Source organism: Scylla paramamosain, chromosome 23 (genome assembly GCF_035594125.1).
Source record: "Scylla paramamosain isolate STU-SP2022 chromosome 23, ASM3559412v1, whole genome shotgun sequence".
Classification (NCBI taxonomy): domain Eukaryota; kingdom Metazoa; phylum Arthropoda; class Malacostraca; order Decapoda; family Portunidae; genus Scylla; species Scylla paramamosain.
The window spans coordinates 20,259,931-20,284,222 of NC_087173.1; the positions used below are offsets into that span (position 1 = coordinate 20,259,931).

At 42.6% G+C, this 24,292-nt stretch overlaps 1 protein-coding gene across 2 annotated transcripts; it reads left to right on the forward strand.

Annotated features, from left to right (window-relative positions):
* The first annotated feature begins 202 nt into the window (after positions 1-202).
* LOC135112369 (ammonium transporter Rh type B-like) lies at positions 203-17,606 on the forward strand. Of its 2 annotated transcripts, none has more exons than XM_064026761.1 (10): positions 203-439; positions 8,516-8,702; positions 9,542-9,708; positions 10,123-10,254; positions 11,150-11,297; positions 11,989-12,145; positions 13,303-13,436; positions 14,290-14,465; positions 15,174-15,410; positions 17,354-17,606. In XM_064026761.1, the coding sequence occupies exons 1-9, from the start codon at positions 421-423 to the stop codon at positions 15,377-15,379; spliced, it is 1,326 nt and encodes a 441-aa protein (XP_063882831.1). In that variant the 5' UTR covers positions 203-420; the 3' UTR covers positions 15,380-15,410; positions 17,354-17,606. The 2 variants fall into 2 exon arrangements, with proteins under 2 accessions (XP_063882831.1, XP_063882830.1); XM_064026760.1 differs by lacking the exon at positions 203-439 and adding an exon at positions 6,287-8,073.
* Positions 17,607-24,292: the final 6,686 nt, after the last annotated feature.

A 24,292-nucleotide genomic window follows, 5' to 3' on the forward strand; every position in this document is an offset into this window, starting at 1 on the left:
GGGATCATGAAGCACGAAGATGTCTCGCTGGTTACATATCTCTAAAGATAATGAACAGTAATAATGATAAAAAAAAAATAGCTTGTTTACTGCAGTCATTTTTTTTTTTTCCTTTATTTTTTTCTTACAGTGCATCTTTGATGATCTAAAAAAAAAAATCTACTTACTCCCCATTATGAGTGCAATGGGAAGTTATTACTTGAGAGAGAGTAAATAAAGCGAGGTAACCTGCTTCGAGTCTCTGGTCGACACAGTGGAGCTGCCGCCAATAGTGGTCGAGACTTGGGATTAGCAGGGTGTGTGCGTCTGGCTGTCCAACTCGTACTTGGCGTCGCCTGCGCCTTTTGACAGCCGCCGCCTCCTGGCCACAGCCGCCACCGTGACTGCAAACACAGTGACAGTGACGTCATCGTGCTGGCCATGAGTAAGCCGCCTCTATGTAAGTAATGATTTGTATTTGGCGTTTGGAAGATGGGGTTGTCAAAATCTGTAGAGAAAAATGCTCTAAGAAATGGATTGTGAATAAATACAGACAACTTACAGAATATGAAAAAAATAATAATGAATACAATTTGATGGAAGGATAAGACTAAGGTTAGCCTGTATGACACCTCCTGTCATTTGTCACCCGGGGCAGACCGTCACCCAGTCACCCCTCCTGCCCCTCCTTCAGTAAGCCACCGGGAGGAGAGGAGGAGATAAGGGAAAGGAACTGAGATGAAAGGTAGAGAGAATCGAAGAGTGATACTGAAAAGAAGAGTTACTTGATGAACTAATTGGAAAAAAAATATACATACAAGAACAGAGAGGTGTGAGAGGTGTACAAGGAGAGAGAGAGAGAGAGAGAGAGAGAGAGAGAGAGAGAGAGAGAGAGAGAGAGAGAGAGAGCCCAAATTTCGCCTACCAAGGAGTATTGGTAAAAATCTATCGTTGTAAGTCTGCAGGCAAGTGTAGCTGGTAAAGTACAGCAGTGATCTGAAGTACCTATCTGGGGCAGTATTCACGAAGCGGTCCAAGCGAGTCAAAATGGCGCATTCTTGTCCTCAACTGCGCGCCCTGAACCCTGTCACCCTAGAATCTTTCCCTGCCTCCATCCATCCCTTGTTTCCCGGTTGGTCAGAAATATCCAGTCTATATTGTTTGTGTTCTTCCGCCATTGCATATTCCTAAGGCTATTACCGGAAGAATTATGTCTCCTGGCCACATTTTCACCACAAGGGAATGTTCTACTTAGCTTCATCGCTCAGAATTTTAAGGTTCTTTATATTTCCTCGGCCACTCCAGAACAGTAATGTCTCTTGAATGGAATTTAAAGACTAAGGAATGTTCTGTAACTTTATTTTTCATGTTTTTAAGTTTTATTTACCATCTGGGTTTCCACGTCCATCCCTCAACAGTATTGGTTCATAGTTACTGTATTTTCAGATCTATGAATTGTTCTGCTTAGTATAATCTCTCATTTCTTCCGGTTCCTTTATTGAATAACTCCTTTTCAGATGTTTAAGAACCGTGAGTCTGCCTTGTCCTTCCTCTATTAAGACAGCGCTTAACTGTTCAGATTCCAGGAGATGCTATAATTGTTTTCCAGCATCACATTTAATTTTTCTCCTGCGGTTTTCTTTAATGTTCTTACTGACAGCTGCCATATTCACTTAGTTTTTCACTGTGTAGCACCAAAGCATAGTACTGCACATTGACAGCCCGAAACCCTCATTGGCGTCTCAGCTTCCATTCACCCACGACTTCTTATTCTTTCAGTCTTGTTTACCTTTGATAAAAGTTTGCAAAGGAAATATTTATTTATTTCTTACACACACACACACACACACACACACACACACACACACACATCTGGGACTCGGTGGAAACAGCCACGCACATCACACATACACACATGTTCAATTTTACTACTATCTTGACTTTTCACCAATAAATTCTTCTTTAAAGGATGGAGTTAGAAAAAAAATAAAGGGCCCTTAAAGATGTGGTACAGTGCGTGTGTCGCGATCTCTGCACTCCTTTCTTATATCTCAAAGATGTGATTGTTGTTGATGCAACTCTGTTAAGTTCACGGTCTGCACCAGTGAACGACCAGCGAGTGTCATTCCAGGGAACACTCCTTCATGTGCCTAAATAACTCTTGACAAATAAGTGACATCTTCCTCCAGCCTCCAGCATCAGTCCCGAGCTATGCCTTATAGCAGACGTCCTCTGTCAGCCATTGGTGTCTTTCCTTACCCTGAAACACTGTGAACTATGAACATTTTTAACAGGGCCGTTTCTAGCCTTCTGGGGCCTTTATGCAACATGTTGTCTGTGGCCCCTGTGTTGTGAAACTATGATGGGTGGATTCACTCTCCGCTAAGGTGGTTCGGACCACTCCTTTCACATTTGAATGTATCAATCTGCTGGACTATAAAGAGGAAAAAAGCTGAATTCGTAAATATGTTAGCCTACTTCCTTTAACATGATTATACATATGATACAGGAGCAGTGTCCCTTTAAGGCACACACCAAATCTTGAGATTACAAATTACACAAATATGACAGAGATAATGAAAATGTGTAAAATTTGAGAGATCATCCCACCCGAGGCTAGATATCATAGTTTACCCATGAGAGAAAACGACAGAAAACCTTAGATGTCTTCGTGAGAGAAAGCGAAAAGTAAAGGGCATAGACTATAAAACTTATCCTCAAAATTAACCAGTGGAATACGCCTCCATATTATGTGCTATATGTGAAGGTATTATTTCCAAAAAAATTGTAATATATGTAGAGAAAAATCGAATAAAGGTGTGCTCGGAAAAAAAAAAAATGCCATAGGAAACCAACACATGAATGTCTTACTTTTGTTGTGTGAGCGTGTTTGTTCTTCAACTTTCTTCCTTTTTTTTTTTTGTTTTTTCTTCTTATCTCGGCACCAGAAAGATACTGTACATCTTTTTCGACACCGCGTCACCGTCACTCCTCAGCCGCCACCAAGGATTCTTCAACCTAGGTGACCACTGGCTGATGGCTGAGCGGCCTGAGCCTCTCAGCCGCTTGACGAGTGCAAAGCACCACGCATAGATGCAGGAAGCGTTCTAGAGTCCTGAATCCTGATCCAAATTTCAGGAAAATATAGCAAATTCCACGAAAATATGTGAATTTCTGGAGGTTATTCAGATTTTCAGTGGATCTGTCGATACTCAACACACATTTTAACATTACTAATATTAATGATAAAATAATGATGATAATGACAGTTTGGGAGCCCATGGTGGCCTCGGTGGCGCAATGCAACAGCGTAATTCGCATATAGCGAACAAACACGGATCCTGACACCACACGTCAGGATACACAAAAACTACAGAACAAGTATCATTAGAAAACTTTACAAACTCCGGAAAACACTGCCAAGACTCTGAGGAATCAAGCCACTGAAGAAAAACTACAAAAACATAATAACTAAAATAAATAGATAATGAATAAATAACACCTATTGCAATACGATACGTACACTCCTAAGCTAAAGGCTGAAACTGTTCCTGCATTTTACGGGAGTGACACAGGCCTGCAATACCTCATCCTTTATTTCCGAATCACCATAACCTCTTTAAACAAATGCATGTTGCTTGCACATTCCACCTTTGGCAGAGTGTTCCACTGACATGGCTGGTCACTTTTCAGTTACTGTTGAGTGGCTGAGGGTCGCCGCAAGGAGTTCAGAGAGGTGGCAAGAGCCTTTGCAGGCATGACCAATAATCCAAGCCTCTACAAAAGAATACGTTGCAGATGCTATGGTTTGAGAAAAACGTTCACCTGTGTAAAGGTAGGAGTCACTGATTGTGCCTCAGTACGTACGTGGTGGTGGTGGTGGTGGTGGTGGTGGTGGTGGTGGTGATGGTGGTGGTGGTTGAGGAGGCACACTGGTAACACTGGGCGAGTCTGACGTCTCAGTCTCACACCTGCAAATCATCGTCATCAAAGACAGAAGGTCAAATCTAACAGTTTTTCTCTTTAAATATCATAAAGTAAGGCAATAATTAATTGAACAGACGGCACAGCAATGTATCTGCAACATTTGAGAGTGTCAGTGCGGTCAACTCGTTGCAAATTCCACTTGACGGCAAACATGCTTGTTTACAGTTCACCAATACAGATTTGGCTGTTTACTATTTTTAGGTAAATATAATACTGAAATAAAGCAAACGTCAACAGACTTAACTAAATAAATGTGAAATTGTAACGATATACATAAAAGACTGGGAGAGAAAGGGGCTCCCGGTTCACCAGTCACCTACGAGCAGTACGCACACAGGTCCAAGACGAGTCAACACCCTCCCTCCCGTGAGTTTCGAGGGATATGGCGGGAGGGAAAGGTCAGTAAGTACAGGAAATGGTAAGCAGCACTGCGAATAAGCAGAGTAGCAGACTATATAACATTAAGTTATAAGGCAGTACTTCATTTCTTCACTGCATTTTTTTTTCTTTTTATAAACTTTCACTGTTAGATCACACTCTCTTTAAGAGAATAACCAATATAATTAGATTTTTTTTTTCCCAAGGGATCGCACTCCCTTGAAATTACTGACGCCCTCCTAGGAAGGTCCCCAGGTTAAGAACCACTGCTTTAAAGAATAACGAATGCAGTGTTTTAATAGCCATAGTAGCATTCCCACATTTCCTCACCAAAAACAGGAGCCGTGTATAATATTACACATTTCTCTTCCTTCAAAGTTCATACAGCAGGCAGGTTTCTCTAATACTTGAGCCGACGTAGCGCGGTGTGGTTAAGCCTCCTACTTGTGACCTGAACATCTTTGAGGTGCTGCTGAAATATGGTCTGCCATATTGATTATTTCCATTAATCAGGCGAAGTCCTCAAACCCTCTTTGAAATTTATATGTATTTTCTCTTCCAATCAGTCCAGCCAGCAGCGTTCCTCCTCATCTTCGTATTCAGTGACTTGCAGCAACCTTCCTCCTTCCTCCCGCTACTCCTCCTTTTTTCTTTCTCGCTCGGTAATGATTTAGTATTATGAACGATTTCTGGTCCTTGCAATTCCCCTGCCATCGTGTGCCGTCCCGTCGTTATGATGTGTGTGTGTGTGTGTGTGTGTGTGTGTGTGTGTGTGTGTGTGTGTGTGTGTGGGTAGGGGGAAGGAGGAGGCAAGTAATGCGTAGCTTGTCTTCAGCCATCAAACGTCGCGATAAAATTTTGTTTGGATGAAAATGTGAGTGTGAAATTGAAATACGATTGACTTTCTCTCTCTCTCTCTCTCTCTCTCTCTCTCTCTCTCTCTCTCTCTCTCTCTCTCTCTCTCTCTTGCTATTACAACCACAGTTCTACTACTACTACTACTACTACTTTACAAACACTACCACCATTACTATAACTGATAATGTATAAATCTAAATAATATAAAACAAAATGTATAGTTCTTTTGCAGTAGGAGCCTAGTTTGAAAATTTCTCGTATATACGAGTATACTCGTATATATATATATATATATATATATATATATATATATATATATATATATATATATATATATATATATATATATATATATATATATATATATATATATATATATATATATATCCTGCGTCTTTTGTGTTAATGTTTCAAATTTTACCGTTGCCTTTGATGTATATTGTGCATGTAATATGTAGTAGGTTTATATTGGTTAGTGAAGAAAGCAGCAATATTATTTTATTTTATTTATCTTATTTATCTTTTTTTATTTTATTTTATTTTTTTCTAGCTATCCTATGTCTTGACTAGCTCGCTTTTGAACTAGCGTCGTTTGTAGCGTCATCGCCTCCCCGTCAATAGTAAGCAATAGTGAGACCTCTTCCCTGCTGCAGCTGCCGTGAAAGTAAGACGTGCTTCATGCTCGCTACGGCCTGACGAGGCAATGGCAGGAACGGTTTTTTTACCAGAAGGCAATGTAGTAAAGGATTTCCATAATATTTGTTTGGTTTTTGCTGAGAGAGAGAGAGAGAGAGAGAGAGAGAGAGAGAGAGAGAGAGAGAGAGAGAGAGAGAGAGAGAGAGAGGGGTAGTTACAAGAAAGCGCTACCTCTTCCAACGAGAAAATGGCGTGAACTGACACGGTGTTTTAAAGCAAACTCTTCCTACCAGAGAGAGAGAGAGAGAGAGAGAGAGAGAGAGAGAGAGGGAGAGATTATGGGTTACAGGAAAGTGCTACCTCTCCCAACGAGAAACTGGCGTGAGCTGACGCGACATTTTTTAACCACCTCATCTTATCAGAGAGAGAGAGAGAGAGAGAGAGAGAGAGAGAGAGAGAGAGAGAGAGAGAGAAAGAAAGGCACACAAGTTCTAAGAGGGTCCGGAGTGAAGGGTAAGGCTAGAAAACCTCTCATCCAAAATTCAGTGTTGTGATGGAGCGGCGGCCACACATCGACCTTCACATTCCCAAAAAAATACACTCTTACCCTCACGAGGCGGAGAAGCCCTCAGAGTGCGGGCGTCCGGCACTGGTGGAGCACGGTGGGCGCGAGCTGCTGCCTTTGTTTTTTTTATTATCTAAGCATCCACCTGTGTACTGATTCCCTTAACAAAGCATCCAACTGTCTATTGTGCGTTCAAAATGTTTAGAAATTTAGATCAATTCTAATCGGAAGTAAAGTGACTTTTTGCACTCTGTTCATTGCCACATTTATTTTATACTAATATTTTTTTTTTTTCTGGGAAGTATTAAAGAAGTAATTTACTCACACCAAACCTTTTGTAAGCCTCCGCGGATTTGCGCTAACGCTAACAAATGTCGCAAAGATAACTCAACAGCCAAACAGAGACCGCGATCCTACGCTATTAAGAACGAAAGGAGTTCACGAATATGCCTGTGTTAGCAAACCAAGCAAGTTGTTTTCTTCGTGGTTATTCTTACGAGTACTTAGGCAAGAGTAAAGCGTACTGTATTTGTACATTTGAGAAGCTGGCGCCGTGAAAAACACTGCGGTCCGAACGATAAAATATCTCTTGTAATCTTGTGGAGTCTCATTTTACGGAAGCGACCGGCTGTGTTTTGTATAATTTGAGCGTAAAATTTGGTGGCTTGGGTCAAACTGCGCCGTTATCCGCAAGCAGACTGTTTAGCACAAAATTTCGTGTTTTTTTTTTACAAATTACGAGTATGTCACCGTTCATGCCAGCAAAGCAGACAATCGAGCGTGAAGTTTCGAGTCTTGTGTCTAACTAACTGCGTCGCCGTTCATACCAACAAACATTCGTTCATAAAACCTCGAGTCTTTGGTCAGACTGAGTCATCATCCTCGTCAGCAGACAGTCTAGCATAGAATTTCTCTTCGTTCAAGTTACGTCACCATTCATGCCATAAAACAGTCACGCTTAAAATTTCGCGTCTTCGTTGAAACTGCGTCACTGTCCATGCCAGCAGACAATTGCACATAAAATTTCTCGTCTTGTCAAACTGATATCGTAAAAAAGTGTAAAATCTCGCGTCTTCGTTCAAAGCAAAATCTCACGCCTTGGTTCAAAGTATGTCACCATCCACGCCAGCAAATAGTCGCGCTTATATCTCGCGCCTTCTTTCATAGTTAGCCATAAAATCTCTCATCTTCTATCACACCACGTCACCGTCCACGCCAGCAAATGGTCGCGTTTATATCTCGCGTCTTCGTTCATAGTTGGCCATAAAATCTCTCATCTTCTATCACACTTCGCCACCGTCCACGCCAGCAAATAATCGCGCTTATATCTCGCGTCTTTCATAGCTGCCCATAAAATCTCGCGTCTTGAGTCACACCTTGCCGACGTCCATGCCAGCAGACAGTCACGCTTAAAATCTCGCATCTTTGTTCAAAGTAAAATCTTTCGTCTTCTGTCACACCTCTCCGCCGTCCATGCCCGCGGACATTCGAGATGGTGAGTCTGGTGGAGCGCGTGGGCTGGTTCGCCATCTACGGCACCACGATCCAGTCGGTGCTGCTGCTGCTCTTCATGGCCTTCGTGCAGTACAGCAACGTCCCCGGCAGGACACTAACCAACCACACGGGAGCCGCGGATGTCAGCAGTGATGCGGGGCTCGACGTGTACCCGAGTAAGCATTGTCCCCAGCTTGGCACTGTCTTGGCACGCTGCTACACTGGCACCTCTAGGCTCTGTCATCGTTACTGACATCTTCTGTTTCTTGTTAAGTGCTAAGAAATTACTATTTTCATCAATGTTACTATTACTACTTTTGTTACTATTACTATCAGCAGTACAGTCATCACATCCTTCCCTTCGTCCTCTTATCATCATCATAGCCATTACTACCACCATCACCGTCATCATAATCTATTTATCTTATGTCCTTTAATCTATCCACCCATCTGTCTATCCAGTTATCTATCTGTCTGTCAATCAATATATCAATATATTCATTTATATTCGTATTTATCTACCTATCTACGTATCTGCCTGCCTGCCTGCCTGCCTGCCTGCCTGCCTGGCTGCCTGCCTGCCTACCTATCTATACCTGCCTACACTCCCTCCACCAGTGGTTGGGGACGTACAGGTGATGATCCTGGTCGGGTTTGGCTTCCTGATGACCTTCCTGCGTCACTACGGCCACTCCGCCCTGGGCCTCACGCTGCTCCTCACCTCCCTCGCCCTGCAGATCACCCTACTCTTGGAAGGCGTCTCCAGCACCACCGCCAACGGCACCATCACCATCACCATCCACAGGTGCGTGCGCGGGTAACATGCTCCCTTTCTCCTTTAATATACTCTTTTCGATATGCTCCATTTTTCCTTTAATACATATATATATATATATATATATATATATATATATATATATATATATATATATATATATATATATATATATATATATATATATATATATATATATATATATATATTTTTTTTTTTTTTTTTTTTTTTTTTTTTTTTTTTTCCTATTAATCTCTGAACTGTGTTAATCAATAACTTTCCAAATTTCAGAGAAATAACAAATCGGATTCTCATGTTTTTTTTTTTTTCTCTCATTTTTTTCGTGCTAACGATGCCAAATGCTTATTAAACTATCACAATAATCTTAAAAAAAAAAAAAATATATATATATATATATATATATATATATATATATATATATATATATATCTTTGGAAACACCGCATAAAATCCTGAATTGTTGGAGGAAATAAGTTATCGCTAAAATCACATAAAGATACCCTTGAAAACTCCAACAATTTCTCCTGAGTACAGTCTTTTAAAAAGAATTGCCGAGATGAGACGCTGAAGTGTTTGAGTATGTAAACTGTCACTAGAACTACATAAAAATGCCTTTGAAAACTTCAATAACATTCAATACGTACAGCCAATTCAAAGATGTCGAAACAAGACGTGGAAGTATTTGAGAGTTCTTCTTATGTACCTTTGATTGATCTCCTTCACGCATGAAAATAAGAAGAAAAAGAAAAAAAAGAAAATCAATCCATCAATCAATCATTCCTCTACTTCACCCACTACCACCACCACCACCACCACCACCACCACCACCGTCACCTCCCGTCTTACAGTTTACTGAACGGTAACTTCGCCAGCGCCGCGTGTCTCATCTCCCTGGGCGCGGTGTTGGGTAGGACCTCGCCCACGCAGCTGCTGTTCCTAGTGCTGCTGGAGGTGCCCGTGTATACCCTCAACGCCCACCTCTGCCTCAACGTGCTGGGCATTGTCGACCACGGCGGTAAGGATTGCGTTCCCCTGTCCAGTGTCTTGTAATCCCTTCTTATCTAGTGTGCCTTTCCTGTATCCAGTGTACTTTGCCTGTATTCCGAGTCTAATGCCAGTATTCCTTACCTATATTCACGTCTTATCTAGTGTGCCTTGCCTGTATCCAGTGTGCCTATTTGTATTCCCCACTTCGTCCAGTGTGCCTTGCCTGTATTTTGGTACATCTGTCATCAGGACTAATTTCAAAGGTCACAGGGAAGGTTGTTCAGGTTAGTCTTTGTTTTCCAGTTGATAATAAGGAATTCTTATTAAACTATCACTTTTTTTCATTTGATTATTGTTATTTTTTTCTCAGATCGCACGTCAGTATGATATAACAGGAGGTTCTTATTGAATTCCCCCCATCCCCCCCTTTTTTTTTTTCCAGGTTCCATCGTGATCCACGCGTTTGGCGCCTTCTTCGGGTTGGGCTTCTCCAAGTTCGTGACACGCAGTGTGATGCTGATGCCGCACCCGAAGGTGTCCTCCAACGCCACCTCCGACACCTTCTCCATGATCGGTGAGCCGCCGCGCCCTTCACGCCGCCACAAGGAGACTGTCAATGTTTCCTCACTGCTGCGTCGCTGAGTCTCTGGTGTCTTTGGTTGGCGATGAGTATGAGTCTTCAGTTGTTTCTCTTCCGTGCATCTTCTCTTCCTCCCAGTCTCTGTAGCTCAGCAGTTATTTATCTTTTTTTTTTTTTTATTCTGTCTTTCTAAATCTCTCTTTTCTCGCTTACCAACCGTTAACTTTATTTTTCTGGTATTTTACGTCAACATTCCACTGCTGCTCTGCTTCTCTCTTCGCAGTCTCTAACTCAGCGGCAGTTTCATCTTTTCATCTATCAGTCACCCTTATAGATTCTCTCACTTTCTCACTTTTCAGTCTCTTTTGATTAGTTTCTCATCTCTTCTTACTGTAAACTGCATAGCTAAACGAACTCTAATTTCATGACACTGTACTTTTATACTCCACTCATTCCTTCCCTTCTCGCGTCCTCGTTTCTCACATTCACTGTACATGACTTAATCTTTCTCTCGCCTTCAGTATGAGATTGACGCATCGGATGAGTTTTCTCAGTCATCCCTGACCATTCCATCTTCTGTCGATCCCATTCTCTATACCTGCTTCAAGTCCATCTCTCTCTCTCTCATTCTGCCAGGAGGAAGTAGCGAAGCAGGAAGAGAGTTCAAGAGTTTACCAGTTTACCAGATGAAAGACTGAGAGTACTGGTTGATTCTTGCATTGTTTGCCAGAGGGAAGATTGAGAATATTGGTAAACTCTTGCATTATTTACCAGTTCACTATATCAAAGACTGAGAACATAGGTTAACTTTTGCATTATTAATCCGTTTACCGGATGGAAGACTGACAATATTGGTTAACTCTTGCATTCTTATTCTTCCCTTCTTCAGGTACTCTATTCCTGTGGGTGTACTGGCCTTCCTTCAACGCCGTGCTGGTGGAGGGGGCGGCGGCGAAGAGCAGGGCTGTCCTCAACACTTACCTGGCCTTGCTCGGCTCCACCTTCTGCACCTTCGTCTTCTCCTCCTGGGTGCACGTGTAAGGCGGGGCGGAGGGTTGACTGTACACAGCTTTCAGGGATTGACTTATTCATTTCACTGTTCTGTCAGTGAGTTCTGTTCGTGTTTTGTTAGTGAGCGAGTGAGTGTGTGTAGTGGTGAGTGTGGTGATGAATGTTTTGCCGTAGATTTGGTGTTCAGTGTTGAGTGGTGTTGTGATGTGTCTCCTGTGAGTGATGAAGCGAGTGTGGTGTTCAGTGTTGAGTGGTGTTGTGATGTGTCTCCTGTGAGTGATGAAGCGAGTGTGGCGTTCAGTGTTGAGTGGTGTTGTGATGTGTCTCCTGTGAGTGATGAAGCGAGTGTGGTGTTCAGTGTTGAGTGGTGTTGGTGTCTCCTGTGAGTGATGAAGCGAGTGTGGTGTTCAGTGATGAGTGGTGTTGTGATGTGTCTCCAGTGAGTGATGAAGCGAGTGTGGTGTTCAGTGTTGAGTGGTGTTGGTGTCTCCTGTGAGTGATGAAGCGAGTGTGGTGTTCAGTGTTGAGTGGTGCTGTGATAAGCATCTATGGGGGATGAACTGTTAGGAAGAAGTAGCGTAGGTAATACTATTGAATTATTGCTTTTTATTTTAATAGCAATGTATCAAGTATAAAGTGTATCAAGTATAACAAGGTGAGTGTAATGTTTATAAGTGTTCAGTGTTTAGGTTGTAGTGACGCCTGGTTGTGCTGCAGAAGAGGCAAGTGGACGATGACTCACGTGCAGAACGCCACACTGGCCGGGGGCGTGGGCGTGGGGGCTGTGGCGGGGCTCATCCTCTACCCCTGGGGAGCGCTGCTGTTGGGGTGCAGCGTGGGAATGCTCTCCACCCTCAGCTACATCTACCTGCAGGCGAGTCTCCTCTCACACACTTCTCCTTTAGCGGTTTCCTGGAGTGATTGGTTGGCGCCATGTACGAATCTCCTCTAGTTGTTTCTGTTCGTCGTATCTTCCCCTGTGACTCCCTTCCTTTGCAATTTTACCCTCCATTCACCCTCCATCTCATTCTATTATCTCCTCTTCTTCTCCTGTACCCGTTTCCCTAGAGTAAGGGGCTGGTACCATGCACGAGTCTCCTCCAGTTGTTTCTGTTCCTTGCGTCTTCCTCAGTGATTCCCATCCTTTGCAGATCTACCACAACTCCATCCCTCCATCTCACTCTCTGTCTTCCTCTCGATTTTCTCCCTCAATTTATTTTTCCAGGGTCTTTTAATCAGTTCCTGGTCTTCTCTTCTTTATTACGAGACTAAACTATCTCATCTTTCATCTTCTTATCAGTTCTGCAGTGCATTCCACTCCTGATCTCCTTCTCACTTCTTCATTTAGTAGAATGTTCTCTGCGTGAGACACTCGTCATTCACCTCCTGAGTGCACATACAGTCGCGGTCGTAAGATGCGTCCTGTTTCGTCGCTATAATAAATCGTAACGAGCTTCTCTCCTCACGACGCACCGTTGTTCAAACCTTCGAACCTGAGCTCGTTACGATTCACCATGGCGACGAAGCAGGACACAACTTATGACCGCGACTGTACACAAGACAGCGGCAGTGTTGCATTCAGTCTATTGTTAGTCTGTTATTGGGGCGTAACTGATGGTGTACGCGTCTCATAACCTTTTTTTCATGTAAGAGGGGCACTGGTCTACGGCTACAAGAAAATAAATAAATAAAAAAGGGGGGGCCCAATGAGATGCCAGTCCCTAAAGGAAAGGAGTAGAGGGAAATTATCCAGAATTTCAGATGTGTTTTGAAACTTCCTTGAAAGAATTATGTTCATAGGAATGGGGAAATACAAAAGCAGGGAGTTTCAGAGTTTACCGTGATCAGTTTTAACACCTGACACAGCCAAGGACAGCAAGTAACTCAACCAGAAAGTCGATGTTCAGATTCCTTTATACGTGTCAGGAATGTGCTTTGCTTGAATACAAAGATTGACTTGTGGGTCACGTGCTTAGAGACAAGCAACGCGGGGCAGTGAGTGAAATCTTAATTGGTGCCGCGTGTTGACAGAGGCTGCTGGAGATCAAGCTGGGCCTGCAGGACACGTGTGGCGTGTTGCACCTCCACGGCCTCCCGGGAATCTTCTCCGCCTGTGTCTCCATCGGTGCCGCGTCCTTCGCCTCCCTCACCACCTTCGGCAACGAGTGAGTGCCGGGATGCGGGATAAAAAAAAAAAAAAAGCTGAATTTTCGCTTGACATGATTGAACAGAGAGAAAATACACTGGTAAACTAATAAAATATACTGTGGTTTATATGAAAGGAGACGGAACAGAACCTGACTTCATTGAAAGTGTTTGCCGGGCAGGGCTGTGCTGGGGCGTGAGTGAGGCTTATGGGGCAGGGCTGAGCTGGGGGGTGAGTGAGGCTTATGGGGCAGGGCTGAGCTGGGGCGTGAGTGAGGCTTATGGGGCAGGGCTGAGCTGGGGCATGAGTGAGACCGCGGGGCAAGGATAAGGTGAGGGAGGGGCTGAGGTGCCGCCCTGCGTGAAGAGTGACTGGATGGTGACAGTAACGAGGAGAGGGAGAGGAACAGAAAGGGCAGGAGTAAAAATTGTGCACTAATTCCTGTGTGTGTGTGTGTGTGTGTGTGTGTGTGTAATGAAGACGGAGTATTAGTGTGTTCCCTCCCTGGGCGTCACGAGTTCCTTCGCTAATAATCACGAGCACTCATTAAAGGCTCTCAGACGTGCGCGTCGTTCAGCCAGTCATCCACTGCTAATGGTTCAGAAATTTATCAAGTGTAGATGACGAAAACATTCTTACGATATTTAATTCAACTCAGACTTTTCTTTTCTTTGTATAGTGAAGACGCAGAATAACAACCATTTCGTAATACGCGTCAGTACACAAGAACAGAAGCAGTGGGGGACAGGGAATCAAAAGAAAGATAGAAAGAGAGAGAGCATTAAACTAACCACTAACAGGTCACTTATTTAAGCACACGTGTTAGACCAACTGTGAGTCCATTTATGTGCGTGACGCGTCCCTCCCGCCAGACTCTTCCAGCAGTACCCGCTCATGGCGCCCACCAACACCTCCACCCTGGCCGAGCTTGAACTACCGGTGGTCGTGGCGCCGGGCGAAGGACGCTCCGCCGTGCACCAAGCCTTGTTCCAGCTGCTGGCCACGGGCATCACCCTCCTGCTGGCTGTGGTGGCGGGAGCGGTGTCTGGTGAGTCGAGAATGTGTACACGGTAAGGCAATGTGTGAGGAGGATGACTAGAGTGGAATGCGGTGCTGATGTGAGTGTGTGTAAATTTTGGTGACTGTGATGGTAACATTAGTGGGTATGGTAACATTGTTGATTAGTTAGTCTATGTGGAATGTGGTGCTGGTGATGGGAATGTGTGGAACGTAGTGACGGGAGTGTCAAGCAGAGTGATTGGCATGTGTGAAAGGCGGTGCTGGTGAAGGTGTGTGTGTGTGTGTGTGTGTGTGTGTGTGTGTGTGTGTGTGTGTGTGTGTGTGTGTGTGTGTGTGTGTGGAATGTGGTGCTAGTGACGGACAGGGGTGATGTATATTATGTAGTACTGGTGATTAGTGTGTCTGGAATAGGGTGCTGGTGACGATATGTGAGTGAAATGTGATGGTGATGGAATGTGTGTGGAATGTGCTGATGACGAGAGTGTGCGTGGAATGTTGTGCAGGTGAGAGGAGTGTGCGTGACGAAGTGGCACAATACACAGGTTCACCCCGTGCATTGACATCTCTTAACACACTTACCAGTTTATCTGATCCCGTTCACTTCACGCATATTTCCAAATCGGAACACCACGAAAAAAAAAAAAAAAAAAAAAAAAAACCTGATTCACAAAACAACGCTCCCAAATACTGAAACACGTCACGCAACACTCTAAGATACACATAAACACTTCTGCAGGGTTCGTAGTGACGTTTCCTTCGTGTCAGCGCATCACCCGTCCCCAGCAGTACAACGACGCCTTGTGGTGGGAGGCTGGGGACGAGGAGAGTGAGACCCCTGCCGCGGCCCCTGCCATAGACGTGGATTTCCCCAAGTTGTTCAGCGTGCAAGTGGCTCACGGAGAGGCGGGTCTGCGGCCAAGCAATGCGAGGAATGGAATGTGACGCGGCGGGGGAGGTGGCGTGGCGGGGCAAGGTTAGTGACGCTAGTGACGGTACTCTTGTCCTTCGATCGGTGTCCTAGTTCGTAACGCTTTTTTCTTTATTTATATTTGTTTGTTTATTTATTTATTTATCTATTTTAATGTATAGTTGTAAAGGAAATATAGTCCAGGGATTGTACAGCAGTCGGTAATTTCAACAGGCTTTAAAGGAAGCCATCCGAATTTTCAAGGGTGTTTACATGATTCCCGTGACAATTTGAAAAGGATCTTGCATCATCAATAAGAAAAAATATATACGAAAACACAACCACTAAGCTCCGTGACCTTTGAAGGTAATCTTGATGAGGGAGCAAAGCTTTTTAAAACTAAGAGCCTGGCTGTGGGAGGACGGTAAACGAAAATATATGTAAAACCTCCGTAGAGTTTAAGCTCCGGGGGAGGGGGAGAAGGTCTTGGGTATCGCGTTGGACTTTTGACAGCTTCAGATTCAAATTCATAACTTTTATTCATAATTCAGATACACAGTATTGTGAGAAAAGGATTCGACCAATAGCCAGTCCTATCGCCGAGAAGTTGCTGTATATTTGATATCTTGTAAAAGACAAAAATAACAAATACTCGTAAGTGGGCCAGCTGCTCCCTACCGCTGGGAGCTTAGAGCTCATATAGGCCTGTATTCTTAAAAACTTTAGGTTCACGTGAGAACTACTTTTAAAGGCTGCAAAGATGAAAAATCATATTATTATGCGTGTTTGCTGGCAATGATGCAGAATCCTTCCCGAACAATCAAGAGTCATAAAAACTCACATGAAAACCACATAAGCTTCCAGTAGAGGCTATTGAAAGTTGTCAAAACGAAATAATGAGATGTTTAAGAATATGAACCACAGAACTAGAACATAAAAACATAAGAAAATAAGAGAAGCTGCAAGAAGCCATCAGGTCATCCACACGTGGCAGTCCCTGCATGAATCGTATCTATCTCTTTCCACCAATCATCCCCATCCATAAATTTGTCTCATCTTTTCTTAAAGTTCCCTAATGACTCGGCACAAACAACCTGATTACTAAGTCAATTTAATTAATCTATCACTATATCTAGTTGAGAATCAATTCGTTCCTATCTCTCTTTTTTTTTTCTTTATTTTCAAGCTTAAAATGCATCATCACACTCCAATTTGCTCAAAGCTGACAGTACAGGCAGCAATTCTTCCCTCATCAGTGAAAACCCTTAGCACCTCCGTGGCTCGAACCAGAAGTTTATAAATTTACTGAATGAAAAAGTTGTCTTACGAAGGATTGTACTAGGGTGGATGGGAGCTGGAGGAATAAGTGTGTGAAAAATGAAAGTATGATTAGTTTTAAAGTATTCAAAGATCATAGGTACGTTTGTGTGTGTGTGTGTGTGTGTGTGTGTGTGTGTGTGTGTGTGTGTGTGTGTGTGTGTGTGTGTGTGTGTGTGTGTGTGTAATACTTTTTTCCAGTAAACAATCACGACCTAGAAGACACCACAGTATAATCGGACGGTTGGAAACAGCAACACTTCACGTCTCGTATCTAAGTGAATGAGTTTCAAATGTACATACTAGTGCAGTTAACTTTGGTGAAAAGAGTCTGCCACTGCCTCTTACGGAATAAATTGACACTATACATGCGAGCTTCTGTCCAGATAGCTTTCTTTATGACTCTCTCTCTCTCTCTCTCTCTCTCTCTCTCTCTCTCTCTCTCTCTCTCTCTCTCTCTCTCTCTCTCTCTCTCTCTCTCTCTCTATCTATCTATCTATCTATCTATCTATCTATCGATCTATCTATCTATCTATCTCTGCAACTCTATAATTCCATATCCAGTCTTGCATAATTTTTGTCATAGCTTACTATTATTCATCTAATTCTAAACATCTCTCTCTCTCTCTCTCTCTCTCTCTCTCTCTCTCTCTCTCTCTCTCTCTCTCTCTCTCTCTCTCTCTCTCTATCAGAGTGACGCGCATCACAAGGCCACCACTTCGCCCCTGTAATGCGTCATCTCTTCCTGTTATTGCCTTCGATGAGGAAGCACGTGTGAGGAGGAGAGGAGGCGTCTTCGCTGGGCCGCGGTGCCAGACGCAAAACTCAGCGACTTCACCTCCACCACCGCGCTACCTGAGATAACCTCACTCACAAACTGATATAAACACTATTTACTGTCATTGTACATAGTCCAACCACGTAATGAAGAGTGTATCTGGTTTTGTTTATAGTTTTCTTGAGTATTCGCACCTTTATTGAGGGTTTTAAAGTTATTTGCCAAAGATGACGTCAGGGAGCGGGGAGCAGGTAGGCGGGAAGAGGCCAGGAGTAGTGTGTGGCCGCGCGGGTCACGGGGAGGGTGGCTTGGAGTGAAGTCCTTAGCGAGGTGGCACTGCTGTTTGGGATAACGTGCTGTGACGCTCTCAGTGTGTTACCGGGAGCTCTCTCAGGACAGGGAAGTTCCCGTTACGGCAACTGCTACTGGTAAGGTAATTGATGTATTGGTTTTCTTGGGTGGCTGTTAGTATCGTAATGGTCGTTCAGTGATTAGCTTGTTTCGTTTTGACTTAGCGTTACGATGAGTCAGTGATGTAATTGTTTTTGTATTACTTACTCATCAGTACCGCTATGATGAATCAAGGCGGTGAGATTATCTTGCTTCTGTTTACCCCTCAATAGTGTTACGGTGAGTCAAGTGGATGATAACGTTGTTTTGCTTTTGTTTACGCATTAACGGAAGCAAGATAAGCCAAGCGAGCTGTATTATAGATGTTTGGTTACGTATTCACACATTGATAAGGACGTAATGAGTACAGGTGAGTTAGTATTATTATGAATGTTATAAGTTTACTCATTAATATCGTTGAGTCTAGTTGTTATTAGTAACGCATGTGTTTTATACCAACTCATTAACCACACCGTAATGGGTCCCGGATTAAGCAATGTAGCCTTTTTTGTACTCATCATTTATTCATTAGACGCGCCATGGTTCGTCTAGTTTTGAATTGGTAATAATGTTTTTGTATTATCATAGCATCAGATGAGTGAAGACTGAGTCTTTTCTTGAGTTGGTACTGATGAGGAATTACCCACCCAGTTATTCTATTCATTATATTACACACGTTATGCTTATTCTCGCTCTAAGCTGGTTTTGTATGTATTTTCAGTATATAATTTACTCATCTCATTCATCGCTTCTCCTTTAATCTGTAGAGTGATTGCTTTGCCTCTCATTTACTCCTTCAGCTGCCAAGATGAGTCTCGCCTTTAAGACCGAGTAAAGTGATACTCATTTACTCATTAAAAGCGTCATGATAAGCAAAGTCTTTAATTGATAGTAAAGTGAATGTTTTATATTTACCCATCAAACGTGTCATGAGTCTCGTCTTCGCTAGGTAGTGAAGTGAATGTTTTGTGTCTTATTTACTCGTTTAAGGGCGTCATGAGTCATAAAAAAAAAAAAGCGTTATCACAAGTAAAAAGAAAAAACGAAGAAAACGCCATGAGTCAAAATAAACAATCGTGAGTCAAAATGAACGTCATGAATCAGAATGAACGTATCAATAAAATCAAGTAAAAAAAAAAAAAATCAGAAATACATCGAGTAAAAAAAAAAATGAAAAAAAAAACACTCTTAAATCGAAAAACATGCATAAAAAACACGAACAAAAATAAGTCAAAACACCGCCATGAGTAAATGAAAAAAGCCACAGTGGTGAATGAGGCACATGAGCAGGCAGTGGTCGACATGTGGTGAAGGGAATCAGTCATTAAGGTTAACGAGTCAGTCATTTTTTGCTGCCCCTTGACTGATGGTTATCGCTGAGTGGGCGTGACTTGTGCCGCCCTCTGTCAGGCTCCGGGGTTGTGGTGCTCCGTCTACATCAGGCCCCCCGCGCTTTATGACCAGCTTAATATTATAATCAGTCTGCCATGCTTTGCTGTGATTGACGTTTTGATATTACAATGAGTCTATCGCTTATTTTCGTTCTATTTTATTGTTGTTGTTGTTGTTGTTGTTGTATTGCTTCTTTTTCTTCTTATGGTAATCTGTCAGTTTAACTCTTTTATCGGTAGTGTCAGTTTTCTTTTTTTTTATTATTTCTTCTATTTGATGTGGTTGGTATATTTCAGTTTATTTCTCTCTCTCTCTCTCTCTCTCTCTCTCTCTCTCTCTCTCTCTCTCTCTCTCTCTCTCTCTCTCTCTCTCTCTCTCTCTCTCTCTCTCTCCATTGTTTATACGTTGATGTTTATGCCTTCGAGCGTAATGAAATTATTATTATTATTATCATTAGTAGTAGTAGTAGTAGTAGTAGTAGTAATGGTAGCACAATTTCTACAACAACTACTACTACTATTACTACTATCATCTCATCACCAGCAGCACCACCATCACCACCAATACGGTTCACCTCACGTACCATTGCCTCACTAATACTCCGTCGGTTCAGATCTCCAGAAGGAAGCATCTACGAACAAATGAGGTGGCCTTGCGAAGTGTGACAATCACCTGAGTGTCCTTGCTGCGTCGTGCCTTCCTGCGCCACCCGAACATTGAGTCTCTTAGTGATGGCAGGACACGTGGCCATTGCTGGGGTGAAAGTATTAGTTAAGGCTGTGTCCAGTGATTGTCAGTGTGTGCACGGAAGTTTATTTCTACACCAGGTCCTGCCAAGTTGTCAGGGTTAATTAATTCTCTCTCTCTCTCTCTCTCTCTCTCTCTCTCTCTCTCTCTCTCTCTCTCTCTCTCTCTCTCTCTCTCTCTCTCTCTCTCTCTCTCTCTCTCCCAATTTATTTAGTTTATTAGCCAGATATTAATACAACTGCAGGTGATTCTTAGAATATTAATAAATGGAGAGCAGGAGAAGACGAGGGCAGTTCGGCATTTCTCGTTAATATGTTTTACTCGTTCAGGACAAAGTGATAGTTTGCTTACAGGTAGTTTGCTGGGAATTACTGGGCTGTAAGAGGCAATGAGGGGGAGGAGGGAGGAGGGGTCTGGAGGGGAGGGAGGGAAGGGAGGAAGGGGAAGGTGAGAGGGGCAATCAACAAAGCTCTTTCGTTTCCCGCGCTGGTTTGAATCTTGATCCGAGGAAAGGCTTCAATTTGCGTACCTGGAAGTAGGAATAGCTAACGTGTTCAGAGGGAGAATCTTTGGTGAATTTGGTGAATAACTGAGTGAGAGTCAGTGGTGGGTACGATGAGTAACTGATGAGTCTGGGGAGTCTATGATGGTTTTGTTGGGTAATTAATGAGTCTGATGAGTCTGATTGGTCTGAAGCAGTCCGTGATGGATTGCATGAGTAACTGATGAGTCCGGGCAGTCTGTTATGGGTTTGATGAGTAATTGATGAGTCTTGGAAGTCTGTGGTGGGTTTGATGTGTAATTGATGAGTCTTGGAAGTCAGTGGCGGGCTTGGTGAGTCACTGATGAGTTTGAGCAGTCTGTGGTAAGTCTGGGAAGTATTTGGTGAGTCTGGGCAGTCTGTGGTGGGTTTGATGAGTAATTTATGAATCTGGGAAGTTGAGTAAGTGATGAGTTTAGGGAGTCTTCCGTGGATATGAGAAGCAATTGATGACTCTGGGGAGACAGTGACAGGTCTGGGAAGTGACTCATGATTCTGGAAAGTTGTTGATGCATCTGGGAGCATTTTTATATGTCTACCCATCTATCTATCTATCTGTATGTATGTATGTATGTATGTATGTATGTATGTATGTGTGTCTATTCATGAATCTTTCAATGAATTAATCAATCAATCGGTCAGTCCGTCACACTCTTAAACACTCAAGTCTGTCTGTCTATCTATATACTTATAACTACATCGTTTTTATGCTTCACCGTTTTTGTTTGCTTTATTCCCGTATTCTGCAAAAAAGTAACCTCATTTCAAGGCAAGAATGCGAGCGAGCAAGTGTCGCATTGTTTCCCTTGCTGTTAAGACCACAACGTGAACAATTAATGGTCTGCTCTTAGATTTTCTTACGTGCATTCACTTGGAATAATCTGACGCTTAAAAAACACTGGTTACATTGTGCACAAAATACTCGTGCACAAAACATTCCTATTGGCAACATCGTAATATGCATTGTAATTTCATAGTAACCTTTTAACCTTTGTACTTCTAATGCCAGTACGACACTTGTTGCCTCACCTGAGTGACCCGAGACGCTAGAAAGTTAAAGACCTCTGGCACTGAGGCGTCACTTTGGTTCTTCTTACTGTGATGGGGTTGTATAAAGTTTTGAATGCTATTACTTTGTAGTTACCTAAATGTCACTTCTAGTCACCCGTGCAGTATTTACTCGCCCCTGTATTTACTCTTTTGATTGAGGGTTTTGTGAATTTTATGTAGTTTTGAATGCAATTTCTTCGTAACCAGTATAGGTGTTTAAATGCCATCTGTCGTTACTCGCCCTACAAAATTATACATGAATTTGCTTTTTTGATTAACGACTGGTGATTTATGGGTTGTGTTGTGTTTTAAGTATTTCTTTCGTGATCAGTTGGTTAAATGCTATCTCCAGTCACTCGTCTGGTACAATGACATCTGCAGTCATTCGTCAACAAGACTGGTCAACAAGAAAAAAAAAAAAAATAGGAAAAAAGCCCAGAAAGTTCCCCCAACAAAAGACATGAGTGTTTCAGTTCTTGTCTGCAATAGCATACAGGTGACTTCACTTAGCTAAATTAAAAGTATAGGTAGCAAAAGTTTGAGAGTATAGGCAATAAATTGATGTTTAAGTATTATGGTAAAAAAAAAAAAAGTGAGCGTCTCTTCGAAAATTAAATTACGTTAATAAAAGATATGTATGGCCAGTAAGTCTTTTTTTTTTTTTTTAGTATCTGAGAGACTGATGAAAGGCAAGGAAAAATAATGACATAAAAAAAAAAAAGCCTGCTCATCATGTCCCCAGAAAAGAATTGAGGGAAGACCTGAGGGGAAAGGTAATGATCTAATGCGTGGTGGCTTTCAGAGGTAGACGCCACACTTCTAATTGGCAGTTCAAAAGGCTCATTCCCCTTCTTTACTTATCAATATTTTTATTATATTTTTGGCTGGGGGTGGGAAATTAGTGAGTGTCTCTCTCTCTCTCTCTCTCTCTCCTCTCTCTCTCTCTCTCTCTCTCTCTCTCTCTCTCTCTCTCTCTCTCTCTCTCTCTCTCTCTCTCTCTCTCTCTCTCTCTCTCTCTCTCTCTCTCTCTCTCTCTCTCTCTCTCTCTCTCTCTTAGTGTGTGTTTCCTCCTTTGACCGACCTCCTTCATGAAAAAATAATAACCTTGACAATATGAACGGAAAGAAAACAGAACGATAGACAAATGAAGGTTTGAAACACTCGATCGATCATTCTTCTTGCTCCTGCCATACTCATACGCTACACTTGCACCAGGCCAACTGACTTAAGCTTGAGAAGACACAATGCTGGAAAAAAACTGACTACAGACCACATAAGTACACGCATTAGACTTCAGAAAGGAGAGGTAGCTTTGTTATAGAGACAGGTACCTCACACACACACACACACACACACACACACACACACACACCACACACGCACACAAAGAGTAGAACAAAGAAAAAAAAAAGGCGGGGTAAATAAAATGCTAAGAAAAGAGAGGAAAAAGTACCATTTCACGCAATAATGAATGTCAGTGTGTGCAGTTGGCGACATTAGTGCGATTTAGTTCACGACAGACGAGGCGTGCAGAGAGAGAGAGAGAGAGAGAGAGAGAGAGAGAGAGAGAGAGAGAGAGAGAGGTTGCAGGGAATACTCAAACATGTAACTAATAGAGAAAAGAACACGAAAAAAAAAAGAAAAAATTCGTGTGTCAGGAAAGGAAAGGAAATGTGTAGAAATCGGAGAGAGAGAGAGAGAGAGAGAGAGAGAGAGAGAGAGAGAGAGAGAGAGAGAGAGAGTGGTTCAGTGTAATGGATAGGAAATTCTTAATACTCCAGGAAACCCAATAGGCAGACACTTCTCCAGGCACGTAATTCTGAGCGGTATGCGTGCCAGGGGACGGATCAAGATGGAGTGACAGGGATTAGTTACCACGATACTGATTACTTTACTAAGGATCGCATTTTTCTCTCTGATTTTTCAATGATGCGTTTCTTTTTTTCTTTTTTTTGTGTCTGTTCTCAATTTTTCACATTGTTCTTTTCGTTCTTTTTTTCTTTCTTGTGATGAGGTTTTTTCTTCCTTTGTTTTTTTTTCTATATCTTTTATTTTTTATTATTGCTGTGTGTGTACTCGTTTTTTCCTTACCTATTTTTATTTTTTTTTATGAATTAAATTGTGTGTGTGTGTGTGTGTGTGTGTGTGTGTGTGTGTGTGGCATCAGGACAGCAGGTCATCCCTCTCTCCTTAGGATAAACCGTTCGCTAATGAGACACAACAGGTGGAAGAGGAAGGCGTGTTGGGACAGCAGCGTGCGGTGGAGCAGACTCAGTAATCAAGCTGTTAGTGCCGAGTCAGTGGGGAGCTTTACAGAAGGTTAGACGAAATGATGGATGGGGATGATTGTGAAAAAAGGTTGGTGTGTTTTATACTACGATTTGCAGCTTCCCTTATTTCATTGTTTTTTTATGCTGCTGTTGCTGCTACTACTACTATTACTACGACTACTACTACTACTACTACTACTACTACTACTGCTGCTGCTGCTGCTGCTTGTCACTATTACTACTACTATTAATTGTCACTACTACTATTACTACTACTTGCCACTGTTACTACCATTACCACCACCACCAAAAACAATCACAATAACACCACCAACAACAATAACAAAAAAGAGGTTTTAAAACAATGATACCGCTTTCTCCCTAATATTCCCATTGACACACACACACACACACACACACACACACACACACACACACACACACACACACACACACACACACA